The sequence below is a fragment of the Poeciliopsis prolifica genome, unplaced genomic scaffold (genome assembly GCF_027474105.1).
Source record: "Poeciliopsis prolifica strain line A6 unplaced genomic scaffold, Auburn_PproV2 SCAFFOLD017, whole genome shotgun sequence".
Lineage (NCBI taxonomy): Eukaryota > Metazoa > Chordata > Actinopteri > Cyprinodontiformes > Poeciliidae > Poeciliopsis > Poeciliopsis prolifica.
Window position 1 is genome coordinate 2,067,210 of NW_026562392.1, and position 19,332 is coordinate 2,086,541.

The 19,332-nt window shown below is 43.4% G+C and overlaps 1 protein-coding gene across 2 annotated transcripts in view; it reads right to left on the reverse strand.

The window, feature by feature from the left end:
* The window catches only part of LOC129367556 (intermembrane lipid transfer protein VPS13B-like), a 291,895-nt gene that overhangs the window by 893 nt on the left and 271,670 nt on the right, over positions 1 to 19,332 (reverse strand). For both annotated transcript variants that reach the window (XM_055042090.1, XM_055042091.1), the window contains exons 53-67: positions 18,526 to 18,714; positions 17,899 to 18,045; positions 16,670 to 16,950; positions 15,378 to 15,505; positions 13,929 to 14,125; positions 12,842 to 12,960; positions 11,774 to 12,224; positions 10,259 to 10,405; positions 9,700 to 9,928; positions 6,569 to 6,745; positions 6,022 to 6,192; positions 4,790 to 4,966; positions 2,555 to 2,657; positions 886 to 1,054; positions 737 to 817 (exon numbers count right to left, since the gene is read on the reverse strand). In XM_055042090.1, coding sequence (XP_054898065.1) covers positions 737 to 817; positions 886 to 1,054; positions 2,555 to 2,657; positions 4,790 to 4,966; positions 6,022 to 6,192; positions 6,569 to 6,745; positions 9,700 to 9,928; positions 10,259 to 10,405; positions 11,774 to 12,224; positions 12,842 to 12,960; positions 13,929 to 14,125; positions 15,378 to 15,505; positions 16,670 to 16,950; positions 17,899 to 18,045; positions 18,526 to 18,714 — 2,766 coding nt within the window. The remainder of the gene's footprint in view (positions 1 to 736; positions 818 to 885; positions 1,055 to 2,554; positions 2,658 to 4,789; positions 4,967 to 6,021; positions 6,193 to 6,568; positions 6,746 to 9,699; positions 9,929 to 10,258; positions 10,406 to 11,773; positions 12,225 to 12,841; positions 12,961 to 13,928; positions 14,126 to 15,377; positions 15,506 to 16,669; positions 16,951 to 17,898; positions 18,046 to 18,525; positions 18,715 to 19,332) is intronic.

The window sequence follows — 19,332 nt, forward strand, 5'->3', positions numbered from 1 at the left end:
AAGTGAACTCTGACATCAAGAATACATAAAGTTAACAACAGTCTCAAGTTTATTAAAATAACATTCAAATAAGCCTTGGAAGGTGGATTAATGTTAAGTTGGCATAGGTCTGCTTCGGTCTGAGCCTCTGCTGGACGTGGATTATCTGCAGCACATGTGCCAAATCTAGAACTTTAAAATAACAGCTGCATGCTTAAATATCAAATCAAATCCATTTTACATCAATGTGAAAGAATGTTAAAGATGAACATTTTAGGAGTGTTCTTTGAATCCAGAGAAAGATGTAATAATTTCATCAGTTAATGAAACGTTTCTGTTATCAGTACATTCTGATACAAACGGCTCTGAGGACATTCATGATCTTGATGTGGCCCAAAATAAAAATCAGGTGAAGTTCAACACCATTGATTTACAGTATCAATACCTCCTATCAACAGAACCTTCCTTTAAAAATCACAAACTATTCCTTTAAGAAGTGGGTGAAACCAGCGTAAAACACTAATTATAACTCAAATGCTACTTTAATCTTCTACAATGACAGTAAGGATTATTATTACTGCATCAGCCTTCAAATGCAGCTTTATTCATTTGATCTAAACAATTTGCTGGATGTTTTAACCAGAAAGCCAGAGGTTGGACTAACTTGTGAATGAACTTTATGTTAAATGATAATAAAATAATAATGAAATATTTCAGTTAGCTGCTCTGTGTTCCACATCCCTGACGATGGGCTCACCTCAGAGTCGCTGCTCAGCGTCTGCTGCTGTAACGTGAGTGTGAGTTGACCCGGCTGTTCCGGCTCCTGCTGACACTCCACCTGCACAGAGACCAGAGCTCAGCCGCAGGAAGCTTCCTCCTGCGGCTGAGCTGGAGCGCTGCGCTCACCTCTGTGATGGGGAAGGCCTGCTGCTGCGTGTCCTCACACAGGCTGACCACAAACAGAACCTCGGAGGTGAGTAGCAGGCAGCCCGCGTGCTCCTGACCCGATCCGCTCACTATGGTCACCTCCAGGGCCATGTGGAGCTCCGGGCGCCCCAGAGACTGCAGCATCTTCCTGTGGTCACACCGAGGAGCAAACAGATCGGATCGTCACGGTTTCCATATGGTCTGATTTATTGCTCAAAATTGACCCCTGGGCAAACCATTCCTGCCTCCATGCATCCTGTGCTCTTGGTTTTCCTTTAGTTCTCTGTGTGATTCAGACCTCACACATGTTCAGCAGTGACTCTGTGTGTTCAGCCATGTTCCTCTGACAGTGTTTACTTTGGGAGGCAGGTGCTGGCGTTGCGGGGCAGATGTTGAAGCGAGCACAGTTGGGCACTTTGGGTCTGCTCAGTGTTACGCCGCTCGCAGCCAGAGCTCTCATAAGTACGGACTACCTGTTGTTGTAAAAGGCAGTGACGAATGCCTGATGGAAACCAGTTTGACGGCTTTGTGGTTCAAGTAAAACACAAGAGAACATCAGATGTATGTATAAACACTCCACTAAGCCCCTCAGCTGATGACAGCTCCAGAGGAATGTTTTCATGCATCAACAATTTGGACATTTTCCTGATGGCAGCTTAAAAAACTAGCAGGAATAAATGTTTGATAGCTATGGAAACCAAACCAACCCCTCAATAAAATGTCATAAAATGTATTAAGCAGCTCATGATAACCTCTGTACATAAAGGCTGCTCATAAATCTTTCTTGAATGTTTCTATGAAGCTGTACTGGAACCTTTAACACACTGGAGACTGGGGGTGCACAGAGTACCTTCATTTTGGGTGATCATCAATCGGCCGATACTTACATGTGAAATAAATCTTAATTACTCCAACAAGGTTCAAAATTCAACCAGTGTCCCCTTCTGCTCTGCCCACCCAACTACTTTTCATTTACCTTTGAGAGCACTGCATCATGTGCAGTTAAGACGGGTTTGCATAGTTTCACAGTTACTGTTCAAGACTTTTCAATACAATAAGCCTGGGACATTGAAGGAGTATTGTAAACGCCTGACAGTGTCTGCTGGGAAATAAATAAATAAATCAGCGTCAGCAGAAATCAGAGTCAGGCTTTTTAAAGATTGGTCAGAAAAAAGCAAGCGGTGCGCCCGACGCTTTTAGAAAACAGAACCAACAGATAACTTCCTCTGGGTTTCTGTTATAAAATCCTAATAAAGTTATAATCTACCTTCTAAACTATTCAATAGAATGCCATTTGTTGCACTCAAATGGTATTCTATTCCTTTTGAGAGCAACAACTAAACACCTCCTCAGATGTGCAGCTAAATGATAAGAACAACTGTAGCGCGGTATTTATGAGAACAAGGAGAGGCACACTGGCTACCATGTGTGGGACTCAAGGTAAAGAAAGACATGCGGACGTCTTTGTAAACTAAACTGTGGAAATGACGGAGGGTAAAGCTAGAGAAAAATACATCATTTCCTGGAGAGAAACCAAGAAAAGCACAGATGCAGAAGTGAAAACACATGCCCCACTTATAATAAGGAGAGCTGGGCAACAGTAAAGCTGTAGAAAGGAAGAGATGTTTTAACGGCTTCAGGGTCATACCAGACATATTTCAGGTGGCTGTTGGAGGCCAGAGCAGACTTTTCTTCTGCAGGCAGGTAGAGCTGTTTAGGAAGCTGCCACAGGCCCGCGCCATGGAGGATCCCTGAACACAGCACGGACAGTTAACCATTACAAGCTTCACTCAGATTTAAACTCTGTTTATTACTGATTCTGTTCATTTTAAAAACGAATGGTTACAGAGTGGGTGTATAACTCATAAGCATGTGGTCAGTTTTCTTTCAGCACTACAGCAACAACCCAGTGATTCATAAAGAACACAGTGGACTCCATCAATGATGTCACTGCAATGACACTGGACACGCTGTGCATCCCTGAGAGAGACAGAGTGTGTGTGTGTGTGTGTGTGTGTGCACGTTTGTTTGTGATACCTCGTGGGGACCATTTTCCTGACGCATACTATTTTGTGGGGACTCGCTGCTCTTTGTGGGGACAGCAACCTGGTCACCACAAGGGGAAACACTGTTTTTGGGTCAGGGGTCAGATTTAGGACTAAGATGTGAATTGAGTTTTGGTTAGGGTCAGGATGAGGTTCAGGCTGCAGAAATGAATGAAAGTCAATGGACAGTCCCCACAAAGATAGCCACACAAACGTGTGTGTGTGTGGTGTGTGTGTGTGTGTGTGGGGTGTGTGTGTGTGTGTGTGTGTGTGTGGTGTGTGTGTGTGTGTGTGTGTGTGTGCTATGTTTGGCTGCAGATCCTCAAATTGTGTAAGTTTGGAGGAATGTCTTTAAATTCTATTTTTATTTTGCAATAAAAGAATTATTAAAATTCTAAGCAGAAAATCCTACAGAGATCCAACAAATCAGTTTGTCTTCAACTAAAGTAGTGAACTTAGTGCACTACTTTTAAAAGTTATGTTTACAATTCATTACAGTACTAAACAAATGGAATGTTATATTTCTATTAATCTCTGAAGAAACCAAAGAAAGATCAATATCTGCTTTTATGAAATATTCAGCCAAGGTGTAATGACGTTTATTGATTTATTAGTGTAGTGTACTATTACAAAGATTATATATATTTTCTTTATTTTTATATATACACATTTTTATTATTTTTTATTTATACACATTGCCTGTTGTGTCTAAGATTTATCTACAAGGACGGTTGATTGATGCTTTTGACAGAAGGGTTAGAATATTTCAAATTTTTTCTTTAACTACTCCTTTTCATTCAAAACATATTTTATCTCAACATTTGACATGTTCATTTTAAACTGTAAATATGCAAAACAAACTCATTATAACCATCATGTAGTTGAAAGACCCAACAGTGTCACAAAAAAAACAGAACTCACAGCAGAGTTCTTCGGTTTGAACGCTTTTAGCTGCAGCACAGTGTGTGTGTGTGTGTGTGTGTGTGTGTGTGTGTGCGTGTGTGTGTGTGCGTGTGTGTGTTTGTGTGTTTTTAAGCTTGTTTTCATGTGTTGAGCTCAGAGCAGGTCAGTCAGACTGGAGGCAAGCTTGGTCTCCGGGGAGGAATCGTTCTTATGTGAAGTTGTTCACCTCATTGGTGGTTTATGTGCTGCAGCCAAGACTTGTTAGCACCAACACACACCAGCCTCTGACCCTCTCCCAAGCCCTGCTCTCCCCCTAATAAAACACTAAGTAACTCCAGAGAGCTGCGCCGCCCGGTCGAACAAGTGTTTGTGCATGTATGATTAGACACATAAGCGTGTGTGTCGAGGGTCTTTCAGCAGCTCTCTCCGGGGTCCTGCTTTAATAAACACTTGCCTCCTGTATGGAGCTGAGATGTGTGTGTGTGTAGGTTTGGGGAATGTCCGTTCACTGACGGATTCATGATTTTCCTGACACACTAATTCAGACATGTGTTTATTGTTGCCTTGGGCTGCTTAGAACGTTCTACATAATTCACATATCTTGAGCTTGGCTAAATAAATTGTTCCAAGGCCAAACTTCACTTTGCTGCTGAATGTGTGGTCCAAAACATAAAGTGCTTTTAAGTTTAGAGCGTTACAGTTGGCATCTGTACATAACAGATTTTACATGTGTACAACATGAGGAACTGGAGTTCAAACACCACAGAATGACTGAGGACCAGGAATCTGTTTAGCTCAGTGGGAAACGTGGATTGAACCATGCTAACGTTATGCTTCATGTTTTTACAAATTTCACTATATATATTTTTTTAATTCAGTAAGTTAGAGTCAGAGCCATAGTTCTGGAATCAAGTCTGCAGGTCTGCCATCCTCACCATATCCAGTTTGTGACACCAGTTCAGCTGCTCCTCCGATGGGCTTGGTGAACACACCCACAATGCCTTTCCCCACGCCAGAGATCATCCCTTTGGCTTTGCTCCCGGCTGAGCTCTGCGTCTCCCAGTTCTTCTGGAAATTCTGCATGGGTTGGTCCACGATACCCGCTACGGCTCCTGACAGAAGAAGAAGAAAAAGAAGAAGAGAAAAATCTTGAATGTAAAGCTATCCATTTGGTTGAATAAATACTGAGATGACAAGTAATGTGTGTGGATTAAAAAAGGTGATTTATCAGTTTTCATCTGATGGTCAGTGATGATGACTGGATCATAGGGATTATAACATTAATACTGCAGTATGTTACAAAAATATTTTTCTACATTTTTTTTAAACTGTCACCTCATTGTGACAGTAAGAGATGGATGACCAGAGAAAAAAAAAATAAAAATCAGATCCCTCTACTTGCTCTCAGTGGTAACTATAACCAGAGCAAGGAGGGTCTTAGTGCTGCCAATCATGTCTGTGTGCCTGCTGCTCACTCTCCTTGCTCTCTTCTATGCTACAGCCCCGCCCTGTCAGCAGAGCCTGACATCAATGCTACGGTTAGTTAGCATAGCATCTAACAGTGGGTTGTTTCTCCGCCATGAGCATGACGACAACTGACAGTGCTAAGCCCCGCCTCCTGCCTGTGATTGGTTGCTTTTGGTCGGGAGCGGTGCATTTCGTCAGACAGCAATAGTAGCTCAAGGACGAAGTGGAGGAGATTGATCTTTTAACAGTTTCTCTGTTTCATATTATACTGTCATGACATGGTGACACTTATAAAAAATATGGGAAATAAACTATTTTTTTAATACAACTTACATACCACAGCTTTAACTGATAGACAAAGCATTTCTTGGTGACTGTGGCAATACAGTGTGTAAATGTTTGGGTCTGATTTGAGTTTCTTTGCTCTCTCAGCTTTTATAAGGTCCCACTGCACTCTGTAACACATGTGTTGCTGCGTTTTATTGGACAGCAGAGAGAACATGTTCTTCTCCGCTCTGGGTGACCTAATGCTGCAGCGGGAGGGATTGTACATTTGGGTTGGCCGATGGAAAATAACTAACAACCAAACTAAAAAAAAAAAAAAAAAGCCTTTTTCTTAGTTTTGATACCGTGCAGCTACACATGTAAATAAATCCTGGTTGAATGAAAAGCTTCTGAACCTGCGTGGATGTCTTCATACCTAACAGGCTGATTCCAAGGCGAGACAGTCCCTGTCTCAGTCCGTCCCCCAGGCTCTCTGGAAGCTGCCGTCTCCACTCCTCCTGCCGGGTGTAGTGCTCCTCGTCCAGGGACAGGCGGTCCATGTTCCGCGCCAGACTGGTGGCCAGGTTAGTGATGGATGTCAAGGTGCCTGAGCACGGGAGGAAAATATGTTTTAAACATTCAGAGTTTACAGTGATTCAGGGAACGCTCTGAACAGGCAGAGAGGGGAGGGGGGGAACTTAATAAAAAATTTGAGAACTCAAATGAGAACAAATTAGGAGACTGATAAATCTGGATGTTCATAATGAATCTTCTCATCTGCCAAGAACTAACGCTGAACCGCAAATGAACTTTAATAAGCACAGAGTGTAAAGTTTAAGAGAATAAATGTGTCATGACTCAAAATTCTGGGAGAAATTCAAAAGAAACTGAAGCATTATAAAAATAAAAAAAAAACAAAAAACAGACCAACATTTTAATCCACAAATAGAACAAAGAAGAAGAGCTGGGAAGGTTTGCGTTACCTTTTGAGATGTGCTTAACAAATGACGTGGTCCCTCTGGAGACCCCGCTGACAAAGGCCCCGGGCCCCCGGGTCAGGCCCTCGTAGGGGAGGCGGAAGAAGTCGGACACGCCGTTGCCGATGCTGCGCACCAGGCTGGCGGGACTGCCGAGGATCTCCAGGGACCCCACGACCCAACCTGGGACACAGAGCACACACCTCAACACCACAGGGAAAACCAGCCAGCTCACTTTATTATGCCGGGCGCCGAGCGACGGGGCCAAACAAAGATTTTTTAAAATTATGACAATAAAGTCATAACATTAGCAGGATAAGAACACAATATTACCACACAAAAAGTCGTAAAATTACGAGAAAAAGTCATTTTTATGAGGAAAAAGTCCAACAGAATGATTAAGATCTGGTGGGACCGGCGCGGCCACGCTTCTTTCTTCATGACTCAAAGTCTTGCTGCTTAGAATAATTTCATATTGATGTATTAAAAGATGGAAGTATTTTCTTATATGTAAAACAGACACCAAAGTATAACTTCACACAGTGAGCAACATTGAACATTTTAATTAAAACAATAGTAATAATACAGGTGTTCTCCTAAAAATATGATTTTATTCTGGTAATATTACGATTTTATTCTTCTGTCATTACATATGTTTCTGGTGATACTTTTTCTGATAACGTGACTATTATTGTCTTACTGTGACTTTATTCTCATATTCTTACATATTTTTCTGGTAATATTATGGCTGTTCTTGTGTTATGATGACTTCATGCTGGTAACATGACCATATTCTCGTATTGTTATGACTTTTTACAGAAGAACTCCAATCATTTTGTCTTTGTCTTAATGGGTAGTGAATTTCACACAGAGGGATTTTAACTGGTTCCAGATCGAGGTCAGAAAGCTAGAAAGCATAATTTGAACATTGTTTTTACATCTTGTCATAGAATTCTTAAAAAGAAATCTGATGTGCCAATCGTCCACCTTGCCCTTGTATTACTTTTTTCATTTAGTCATCCAAAAATGTTTTCTTCTCTTTCCCAGCCAAATCATTTCCTCACAGTCGGTAAAGCTGAAAAAGCCTCGGCTCCGGGCAAAAACGTTGCTTTGGCTTTTCAACATTTGGAGGGAAGCTCAATTATGTAATAAACGATCATTTTCGAATCAAATTCAGCTGGAACGTTTCAAACCGCTGACAGACGTTTAGTGTCCGGCAGCGAGGAAAAGGCATCCGTCTACATCACTTCCTCTCGGATGAGTCGTCCATGTGCAGAAATCTTCCTCTTGCTGCCAAAAGCGATTTGAAGTAATAATTCCAAATTCTTATCTCAGGAATACAGAGACGTTTCAGAAACTTTTCAGGCATTCAAAAATATAAAAATAAAAACCACACCTGCATGTAATCATACGTGAGCCTCAGTGAGATTTACAGCCTCCTACTATCTCACCTCTCTCATTCATCCAGAGTCCCGCTCTGATGGCACGGCTCACTGATATTTATGCTCTGAGAACTGCATCACAAAAATCAAGCAGCCATTCGTCAGGACGCCAGGTCCTGCTCTGCTCTCGTTCTCTGTCAATTTGTGCCTGAGCTTTGGATTCTAATTGGAGGAAACCAAATCCAGTGAGAACCGGCGCTCCTTTCGGTTTTATAGGGTCTCAGTCCTGCGGCTTTGGTGAAGCGAACAGTTAAACGGGAGATGATGTTTAGAAGCCGGAGCTTTCTGCCGCTAAACACACACCGACACGTTTGGTGCCCTAGTGGGAACGCGGTAGGCCTTTAATGAGCCTTCTAACGTTCTAATATGTATTTTTATGCACTCGCATGTTAGATTGTGTGATTGGGGGGATCAGACTGTTCCCCTTTAATAAGGCTCAGAGTGCAACGCTTCCCAGAGCCGCTCTCCGTCTTTGATGGCTGCAGAAGACGGCAGTGAGGTGATCTGCTGAAATACGAGCAGAAAGCGGCGCTCTAATGAGAGACAGCAGGAAGGAGAGTGTGTTGCTGATTTCTGCTGCGGACATGATGGGGTTAAGTCACACCATGTGTGGGAGGCTCAGGGTGGACGGTAGGACAACGCTCAGGAGACACACAGGGCCGTCTACCTGCTCCTGCTGCTGCCCACAAACTAACCATAAAATACTGTTTTCAAACAAATTACACACCATGACTCATCGGTTAGCAGTAAATCACGGCTGAGGAACAAAGCAAATCTGTCTTGGGTTTTTGCTCCCACTTGTTAACTCTAGTGACCAGAGACTGGCAGCTGGTGCTGCAACGAGTTTCTATGCTGCACAAAGAAAAAGGAAGTGGAAGTTTCTGTATTCATTCGTTCTGTCAATCGACTTCAAAATGTAATCAGGTTAATCACAACTGTAAGCGTGAGATATAAAAATGCATGGAGTTGTGGTTGTTGCAGGAATGGAGATTCTGCTGCATTCCAACTAATTCAAATTCAACCAATTTTCTGATTATTTTATAGCAGGAAGCAGGTCGTGTAATATTCTCCCAGCATGCTAAAGCAACTAAGGGAGACTTACTCCTCTAGACATGCATGCAAGTAGTAGCAAACTTGTTCATGAAACACCTGACTGATAAGAAAAGTTCTATTATCTAATCTGTGAGTGCCCCCCTGCTGTCTGATCCCACCCTGAGCAACTGCCCGTATCAGAAACCGCCACTGTACGCACATTTTTAAAAAAATGTCTTATTTTCTCAAACCAAACATGCCTGAATGTTCTCAGTTTTTCAGGTTTTTGTATTCAGGCAGGAAATTCATTTAGAAATATCCCTCTCCATCCATTTCCTGTAGAACTTGTGCGATGAGGCCACGGTCTCTTGTCCTCGTCCAGCTGAGGGACGCGTGGAATACATGTGAACATGTGCAGCTCGTACACATCGATGTGACACGCAGGTTGGCAACGCAACACAAGAAAGATAAAAAAAATGTAACTTCTGCTGTTGTCGCCTTTCACTATCACTCACTGCTCTCCATGTTGAATCCATAACACACTGCTGGGGACTAGATAACTCTCCATGGCAGAAAGACTAAATAGGCAGCTTGAGTAATCTGCATCATGTAACATTAAGGAGGATGTTAATTCACATTACGTGGCGTCATAAAACCCCCTACCGGCTCTGAAGAGCGCTCCAGCAGCGTAGTGCATGGCTAAAGCGTGAACCAGCTGTCTGGCTGTGGTGAACACCGGCCCCCTTTCAAACACAGAGAAGGACAGGGGGGTGTGGTCTGAGGCGATGTAGAGCTTCAGGGAGGCGTGGATGCTGACCAGCAGGTGGACCGGCTGGATGGAGAGCCTCTGCAGACTCACAGGGTGAACCAACGCCTGCACCGACTGCAGCACCTGCATTCAGAACCGAGGAGAGATGGAAACAAACTCAGACTGATGTGATCAGCTTCATGTTCCTCCTGTTCTCAGAACAGCTGACATGACGCCTCCTGTCAGTCCAGTGGGTTTATTATTATTACCAATAACAATAATGAGAAGAGTGTCAATAATGTTTCCTTATAGCTTCACTACCTTCCTGAGTTACTCTTCCAGAGTGATGACATTTACACAACAGTTGACTTTATTTACAGTCAGGCTGTTTCCATAATGAGATTAGCTTTTCTTCGTGTGACATGATACAGGATTAGCAGCAGGACAACGTTAAATGATCCAGGAGTTGCTCACCTGCTCAGGTACGATCTGAGCTCCAGGCTCTCTGCTCCTCTTGGCCTCCGCTGGCCTGCTGGGGATGTACGTGTCGAACAGCGTCTTGATGTAGTAAACAAAAGTGTCTTCGATGTAAACTCTGGCAGGCTGGAGCTGGAAACTGACCTGAGGTGAAAAACGAAACACAGCTCTTTCTGATTCCTGCTTCTTTAAAAGTAAAAACAGAGCGATTTAGATGGATATTACCAGCCTGTCACTCAATGTGACAGCTCAACATTTTGGCTTATTACAAAGGTATTGATTTCAGCATTAAAAACAAAAAGACAGCGCCTCCTTAAAAAATACAAATATTTAAGAGTCTCATTACAACCACAAACTTCAACCCATTTTATCCTGGGGTGGGCAAGTAACACATTCATTCTGATTAATTATTTACGTTGATTTTAATACACATAAACATGTTCATCTTTTTTACATACTAAAGTTCCGGCGGGAACCTTGGTACTGTGTTTCTGCTCTGCCTGTAAATCTGTCACCAACGTGACATTCACTAAAACAATGGAAGACAAAGCTGCTTCGCTCCGTCCATTTGGGACTTTTGCTTCTGAAAATGATCTGATTGGACGTTGAAAAAGATTATTGTTGTGTTCAAGTTGTGCTGAAAGCAGTTGGCCTAGCAGCGAAGCTAGCCAAGATTAAAGTAGCATGTCAACGACAAACATGTTGCAGCAGTACGTTGCAATAGTCCAGTGTTCATCCACAACTAAGTCCAAGAAAAAATATGTCAAAACTTAAAAACTGATGTTCAATGATATCATTACCAATATAAAAAAACAAAAAACAAAAAAAAAACAATCACCGATCTTTAAAAAAACTGACCTGTCGATTCAGATTTTGGCTGATAATGATTTCTTTGTCTGAAACATTATAGAAATGTAGCAAGATAGTGATGTTTACTACATCAACAGGGTGGAGACTGTTGTTAACTGCAAACGTGCAGACCTGACCTGCTGGTCAGTCTGTCAGTCAAAGCTCCGTCACTGCAGAGCAGAAGAGGACAGTGGCTTTGTGTTGAAATGTTTTACTGAGGTAGACAAGATAAGATCAGCTTCTACGTATCGGTCGATCACCGCCTGCCCAGAATTAAGGCAATCGGGACCAATTTATCTGTGCATCTCGAGAACAAAACGCCATTCTGTTGATGACTGCAGCAGCAGGGCAAATATCCCTGAAGACCTGAATCTGTCTTTTCTACATCAGTCTTTCTACAAACTGTTCACTCGGGTGGATCTCTATGGCTTCATGGACACAATGTCGAAATCCTTTTTCTTTCACTTCACAGTTATGCTCTACTTAATGTTGGGGCATCACATGAGGTAAACCAAAAATCCAAATTAAACACGTTGACATTTGTAGACAGAATGTGAGAAAAATTGACCGCGTCTAATATTTTGTATATTAAGGAGGGGTTAGTGCTGCTACCCTAACCCTAAGGAAATGCACAAGGTGAAGAAAACTGAAAATGAGTTTAACCTCCTCCACAGTGCGCCGGTCCCCAGTCAAAGTCATCCTCAGCTGGAGGAAGCAGGAACGTTTGAACTCCTCTAACCCTTCGGGGGAACTGCTGGGATTGACGTCGATGCTCCACGCGCCCCCAGGTTCAGACGGCCCTCTCTGATCTTGGCACAGCAGGACAGGGAAGTGGAAACTCGTCCGGTTGTACAGCTGGTTGTCCACCTGCAGGCCGTAGCAGTAGAGCTCGATCAGAGACGCATCAGTCATCAGAACGGAGAGGGAGCAGGAAGCCATGGCGGAGTCTTCGGCCAGCTCGGGGGGTAAAGACGCGGGTGCCGGACCGAGGCTGAGCAGCAGCTTGGTCAGCGTGAGCCTCAGCAGCTCCATGGAGCCGCTGGGGTTGGTGATGTCATCACTTATCACGACGCTGGCCTCACTCAGGAGGATCCTCACAGACAGTTTGGAGGCTCTAACAAACAAAACAGAAGCTGTCAAGAGTTCAGCCTAAAAACCAGAAGAAAAAAAAACAAAAAACAAAAAAAAAACAGCCGTTCTGAACAGCAGCAATCAGATTATGTTTTTCTGTAAAACAAACATTTCCCTGCATGGCCTGCCAATGAGGATTGATTGATTACAATTGATAATAAGATACCAAACCCATTCATCATGGATCCTGTGAATTTTTGACCAGAACATGAACAAAGATCAGAGTCTGATGTCATTAGTTTACTTTTACCTAACAAAGCTCATTATGATTATATCCTGTTTTGGCAAAATGTCGCAGCAGCCCCTGTGTTGATGTAATGGAATAAAGCTGTAATAAAACGCTCTGCTGCGCAAACAGTTTTGGCCATGACAGCAGATGGAGGTTTTATTGCCCCCCTGTGGTGGAAAACGACGGCTGCGCCCGATAAATACGAAAAACATCCACAATAATCAAGACAGTTTTGTCGGATATATAAAAAGCACATGACCGGATATTTGAATGTTCGTCAAAATAACACGCAGAGCCTTTTTAAAAAATATATTTTAAATAAAAATAAAAATGAAAAACAAAAAGGCAGACTGTTGGGTAGAAAGCAGTACCTGCTGTGCTGATTGATGACGGCCTCCACGCCACCTTCTGGGGCCAGAGACAGAACCAAGGTGCCTCTTTCATACGCCACATGTACGTACAGACAGCCAAAGCCTGGCAGGAACACCACCTGACCGGTAAAAAGAAAAAATACAAACCTTTCTTGAAAAAAAGAAGAGCTGATCTTTGCTTATGAGCATTTTGGCCTTGAATAAACTCAGGATGAAACGTTAAACTCTCTGCTTCCCTCTAACCTCCACCATCCCAGGTTACGAGTCATCAGAAACTCACAACCAAAGGAAGACCATCGGCGCTCGGCGCTTCTCCGAGCAGTCATAACAAGTCTGACCTTTCACCTCCCACCTCCACCAATCGGGTCAGATTCAGATTTCACAGTAACCAGAGCTATGCAGCCCTTGTGTCAACCCCAACTCACATCTGCCTAGACACAACACCAAACACGCCTCCTTAACAACTTATTAATGCCAACATCTACACTCACCAAAGGACTAACTCACACACACACACACACACACACACACACACACACACACACACACACACACACACACACACACACACACACACACACACACACACACACACACACACACACACACACACACACACACACACACACACACACACAAACAGACAGAACCAAACCTAACCATCTTAACATTTCTTTTTGACACATAAGACCTGCTGTTCTGGGATATGCCAAACTTATTCTCTTAACACAAAGCTCAATGTTGCTAAAAAAAATGAAAACAAAAAAAAAAGAGCTAACATTTAGCTGAAGAGTTTTTACTGTCCTTGTAAGTCTGGCCATTAGTCAGCTAATTCAAAACATCAACTTTGCCAGAAGAGAAGAGAGATCTCTGGCGCCATCTAGCTGTGGAGGGCGTGTTCAGCGGGGATTTCTTGTTCTTGGAAATCCATTCACTCCGAGTTAGAAGGCAAAGCCAACCAAATGTTCAAATGTTTGTTAAAAGGTATTAAAAAAATGTGGATATAGAATTTTTTTCTTTTTTGTGTAGAGGTGGACAGATGCATAACGTCTTCACTTTGCATCTGACAGGAAAGCACGTTTCTTACCTGAGTGCCGGGACAGTTGATGTCGATGGGGTCTGTCCAGTCAGTGGCGCTTTTTTCTGACATGGTCTTCAGCTGCAGGGTGGGCAGCAGCTCTCTCTGTCTGCACTCTGGGAAGCTGGAGAAGTGATGATAGAGCTCGTGGTGGAGGGAAGAGTCGGCAGGCAGCGGGCGACAGAACACCTCGCTCCTCGGTGTCTCTGTAGCAGATGAAACAAGACGCAATGCTAGAAAATGGGAGAGTCTGTCAGAGACGCATTCAGTGGAGAGACTGAATGCTCACAGCTGTCCAGACACAACACCAAGGAAACAAGAAACTGGAGAGCTGAAAACCTTTAGGGATTTCTTTTCCTGTATCTGTTAATGAAAAACTTCAGCTTCCCCAAAGCATAGTGCTGCAACCGGCAGCCAACATCTACACTCACCAAAGGACTAACTCACACACACACACACACTCACATCTACAACATCTACACTCACCAAAGGACTAACTCACACACACACACACACACTCACATCTACAACATCTACACTCACCAAAGGACTAACTCACACACACACACACACACACACACACACACACACACACACACACACACACACACACACACACACACACACACACACACACACACACACACACACACACACACACACAAACAGACAGAACCAAACCTAGTGCTGCAACCGGCAGCACTATGCTTTGGGGACTGTGTGTTCAATACATGCATTTTGCATAAAATACAAAAAGTTCTGTCTGTGTCTCATATAATCAGAACATCTTCATGTTTGTCGTCTTTCCTCAGTGCGTTGTGGCAAATGACAAATAGTTTTTATGATTTTATTTATCCAGCAATTGCTTCCTTTTTGTCACCCCTCCATAAAGCGCTATCAGTAAACACAAAGTGGCTGCTGAAGACTTCTATCCTCTAGTCTCAGGTAAAAGAGAAAGAAATGAGAAAATGTACAACAATCGTGGAAAAGGAAATGATCAAGCTTGTTTTCATTTATCATGCGATTAATTGATTAATTGATTACTGCTTCTTGCGACAGGCTTGGCGGAGAGCTTAACAGCCCATAGCTATTCTGTCAACAGCTGTACATCTCTGATCACTCTCCCTCTCTCTCTGTCCTGAAGGTTTAGATGGCCATCTGACTCTTGGTAGATTTGCAGTTGCGACGAACACTTTCCCTCTCCAAATGAAATGCTGAGACACTTCCAAAGCTTGAGATATTGTTTTAGAACTAAACTTGAATTAAGCCTCCATAAACCATTCTCCCTGACCTTCACTGGTCTTCACAGAACATCTGGATTTACACTGAGATTAAATTACACTCTGCTCTGCTTATTAATTAGTTCTGATTTAATGTACAAAAGCTGGTCTATCATGAAGAAGACGCAACACAACATGAGAGAAGTTATGATATCTGGGGATTTAGGATGCTGTTTACCTTTGACATTCTCTTTAAGCAGCAGTGGGACAGGACACCTGTTTTCAATTAGCATGCGTGGACAGGGGTCCTCGTTTAACGTGATGTATGTCACTCCAAGATGTTCCTGATATGTCAGCACTACGGCTCTGCAAAACAAGAACGAACAAACAAACGCGTAAATAACTGTCCGCAAAGTGTTCATGATGTCCTGTAACCGCTCTGAGATAAGAGCTCGCACACCCATCAACAAATCAAAAAGCGTTGGATCGTTTTCACATCCGTCTGTGGATGGGAGATAAACCTACCGGCAGAACCGCAGCTACAGCCAAGAGGTGACACATCTTTACTCCGCAGGGCTCTGCGGCTGGGGTTTTATTTTGGTTTGCGCTATATATCTGTGCTGATTACATGGGATTGTGAGCCAACGCACTAAATGAGAGGAGCCAGAATCAAAACCAGAACAGCAGAAAAACAGACAATGTATGTCCGCCGTGGTGCGTATGTCACTGCTGAGAGCTGTCCAAGCTGCCAACTAATCTGAACACAAGAACTGAAAATGATAGAAGAGGAGAAAGAGAAGTTGAGAAAAAAACAAAAAAAGCAAAGAAGAGCTTCGGATCAATTACATAAGACGACCTTGGAGAGCGTTGCAGTGGAAACGCTGAGACTCTCTCTCTTCCTGCTTCACCTCCAGTGTTTGACAAAGTGTAGCTAGCTGGAGTCCAGAGGCAGCCAGGGTTGGTTTTCCCTGCTTTAAACTAGAAATGCACAGATTTCCACTTTCAACACTGATACAGAAATCTGAGGCTTCGCACTGACCAACACCGATCCGATTCAGAAAAACAGCTGAACTGACTTAAAATGTTTTGACACATGGACAAAAGTAGCTCATCTAATGTACCGCACCAGTACAGCACAGTTAAATACACACACAGCTTCATAAGTCTGGTGAGACATGTATAAAAACAACACAATTTTAATCTGTTGAGTCAGCACAGTTAGATGTTTAGCAGTCAATGTGAAAAAACAAAGAAACCGAAACTGACAAAAACAAACGTTTGACCATGTTGGTCAAACATGTAAAATAAACTGCAACAAACAAACGGTTTCCAAAGGTTCAGAAAGTTCAATTAGGAATTCTACATATAATGTAAAATAAATAATAAAGCATGACATCGCTCATATCAAATAGTTCTGCCCTTCTAGTTCGGACACATTGTCACTGACACAGTGATGGTCCCCAGTGTCAGGACTGATGTGGATATTAACAGATTAGTGCATCTCCACTCTAAACGGACTGTCACACCCACCTGCTGCACAGGCCACGCCCACAGTCCTGATCCACAGGTATGGACAGGCTCTGCCTGGGGAGGTCTGGTCTCACTGGAGCAGGGACGCTCCACGCTGCGTCTCCAGCGTCAGGCTTTGAGACCAGGCTGAACAGCATGTGTCTGAGAGGCAAAGGGAACTCCACTGACCCCTGGACACCGGGCTGAAGGAGGTCCCAGCACGGCACGGCGCATGGCTTGGCCAGAGACGAGCTGTCTGAGGGAGGGACGGTGAACACGGTGCTCTCTGGTACCTCACAGAACTGGTCCGGGGACAGGAAGGAAAATTAAAATGTTTGGAGGTGGAGAGGACAGTGCTTTTGGCATAAAGGAGACATAAAGAAATAAAAATGGCACCAAGAACCAGATGAGCTAGAATAAAAGCAGAAAAGAAAGACCCAAGGCATACAATGCGCGAGGGATTACAACCGACGATACTTTGTAAAACCACAATGTTATTTTACTTTATTCCCTTTCCCTCTAAGCTTGGTGCTAAATTGGTAGCAGAGAAATCCTGCTGTGTTGGTTTAGCAGCTAGCGAGCGGTGAGCAGTGCAGACTTCAGAGATCAGGCACCAAGCATGATGAAGAGAGCAACTAGAAAGGCATTCCTGGCCTTGTTTGTGGTCTGTGTTTTTGCCAAATCTTTAGATTTATTTATTTTTTTTCAATTCTCTCTCTCTTTTTTTTTCTTTCTTAAGTTTTTTCTTTCAGTCAATTAGGGGCAAACTGGCAAGCTTCACCGTTATTCTAAAAGGAGATCTGAAGGACTGTTAAATGACATCACAGCATTGTTGCTCTCTTTGGGGACAGGCAGCAGATGAAAGCAAGCGGGGAAACCTGCATCCAATTCTGGGTGTTTGTCTAATGTCCCTATGAAGTGCCATTGCCACATGGGGAGAACGGAGGAGGGAGGAGGGCTGGGGGAACATGATCTGATGGAAAACGGCTTGCAACACAGTGCGGCTGTGCATGTATGCGTGCGTGCATGTGTATGCGTGTGTGTGTGTGTGTGTGTGTGTGTGGTAAGGGTTTTGAGGATTGGCACTGGGGTAGACGAGCGTGCTGCAAAGCGAATGCGCTGCATGTGTGAAGTTCGGCAGGAGATCCAAGCAGGTGTCGCAGAATTCAGACTTCATCATCAGTCATGCTTGTGCATTCTCCGGATGAGTGAACCAGTGGGAAAACAAAGAGCGGAACGTGGTGCGCTACCTGTTTGCCTCCTCCTAAGGCGTGGTTGGTCAGCAGAGGTCTGTAGTGGACGCTGTAAGGAGTGTTGTTGACCAGGATGGTTCTGTCCTCTATCTGCAGGATCTGGACTCCGCGTCTCACGACAGAGGACACACAGAACTGACACACCTGCAGGGAAAAAACACACAAGTACATTAATAGTTCTATCTGCATGACTTTTTGTTTCATAACTTATAGTTTCAAAAGCATATATTTTTGCTGTCCAAAACAGCAGGAGAAACATAATGTGAAAAATGTGGAAGAAGAAATTTTAATTGTTATTATATATGCATACATTTGTTGCTATGGTTCTCTGGTTTGATTTATTTTATTTGTTTTTCTGCAGGAGTTGGAGCAGACTCCTGGGGCGTTGACTTATATCTCTTCTACTCCTCTCCCTTCTTTTCCCTTTAAACCTTTTCCTCACCTGGTTCTTTTCTCATTTCTTTTCCTTCTCTGGTTTTACAAAACGAAGGGAATACAGCTGAATGAATAAACTTCAAAACAGTCTTAAAACTCTCAATGTACAGAAACAGATTTATGCTTCAAAAAACATGTTGGCATCACTGAGCCAGGAGGATCCAGAAAGAGAGTCTTTCTCTCTCTCACCTTCTGTTTCCCAGGAAAGGCTCCCAGAGAGACGTCAACTTCAACGTATCCCTCCTCGTCCAGGGTGACCACCACGGAGCTCGTCCCCTCCTTCCATCGAGGAGAGGTCAGATCGTGAACCAGCTTCAGTGCTGTGGACTTGTGCACTGTGTTGGTGTGGCCCCAGTAGATGCCAATCTGAAACGCTTCCTGGACGGCGGCGGGAAAAAAAGGATTCAGTGAGAGAACAAAGCTCTGACAGGATGATGTGGGGAAGACTGGGAGAAAAAGGATCAAATCACTGTCTGTCAGAGGAGACCACATTTTCTAAAACCCCCCTAAAAAAAAAACAACAACTGGCATTTGATTGCATTTTGGAAACAGTCGCACGGTAAAGTCGGCTGCAGCTTAAGCCCTGAAACACAAACTCCGTGTCAGTGAATGGCATTTCTAAAAGATATGGCAGCTACATCCTCCTGCATTATCGGTTGCTGTGCTGGGATGACATAATGAAAGTGCCAAAAAGATGGCTAAATTACACAATGATTGTTCATCTGGCTGAGATGCATCATCAAACAAACAGATCAAATCACAAACCTTCTCCTGTTTAACCAATCTGGCATGTGACCTACAGCTGAGACTCTTCTGTTGGTTTGTTGAGCCTTCCTAAATATCACGGTGCTATGGAAACAATGCTTTATTTGTTTCTATTTCACAGCCTTTTATGCACTTACAACTTCTTATTTTGTTCCTTTGTGCTGAACCCTATTAGCGTCTCTGCTCTTTGATACGCTGCCTCACAGCTCGGCTCTGGGTTAGTGAAATGTG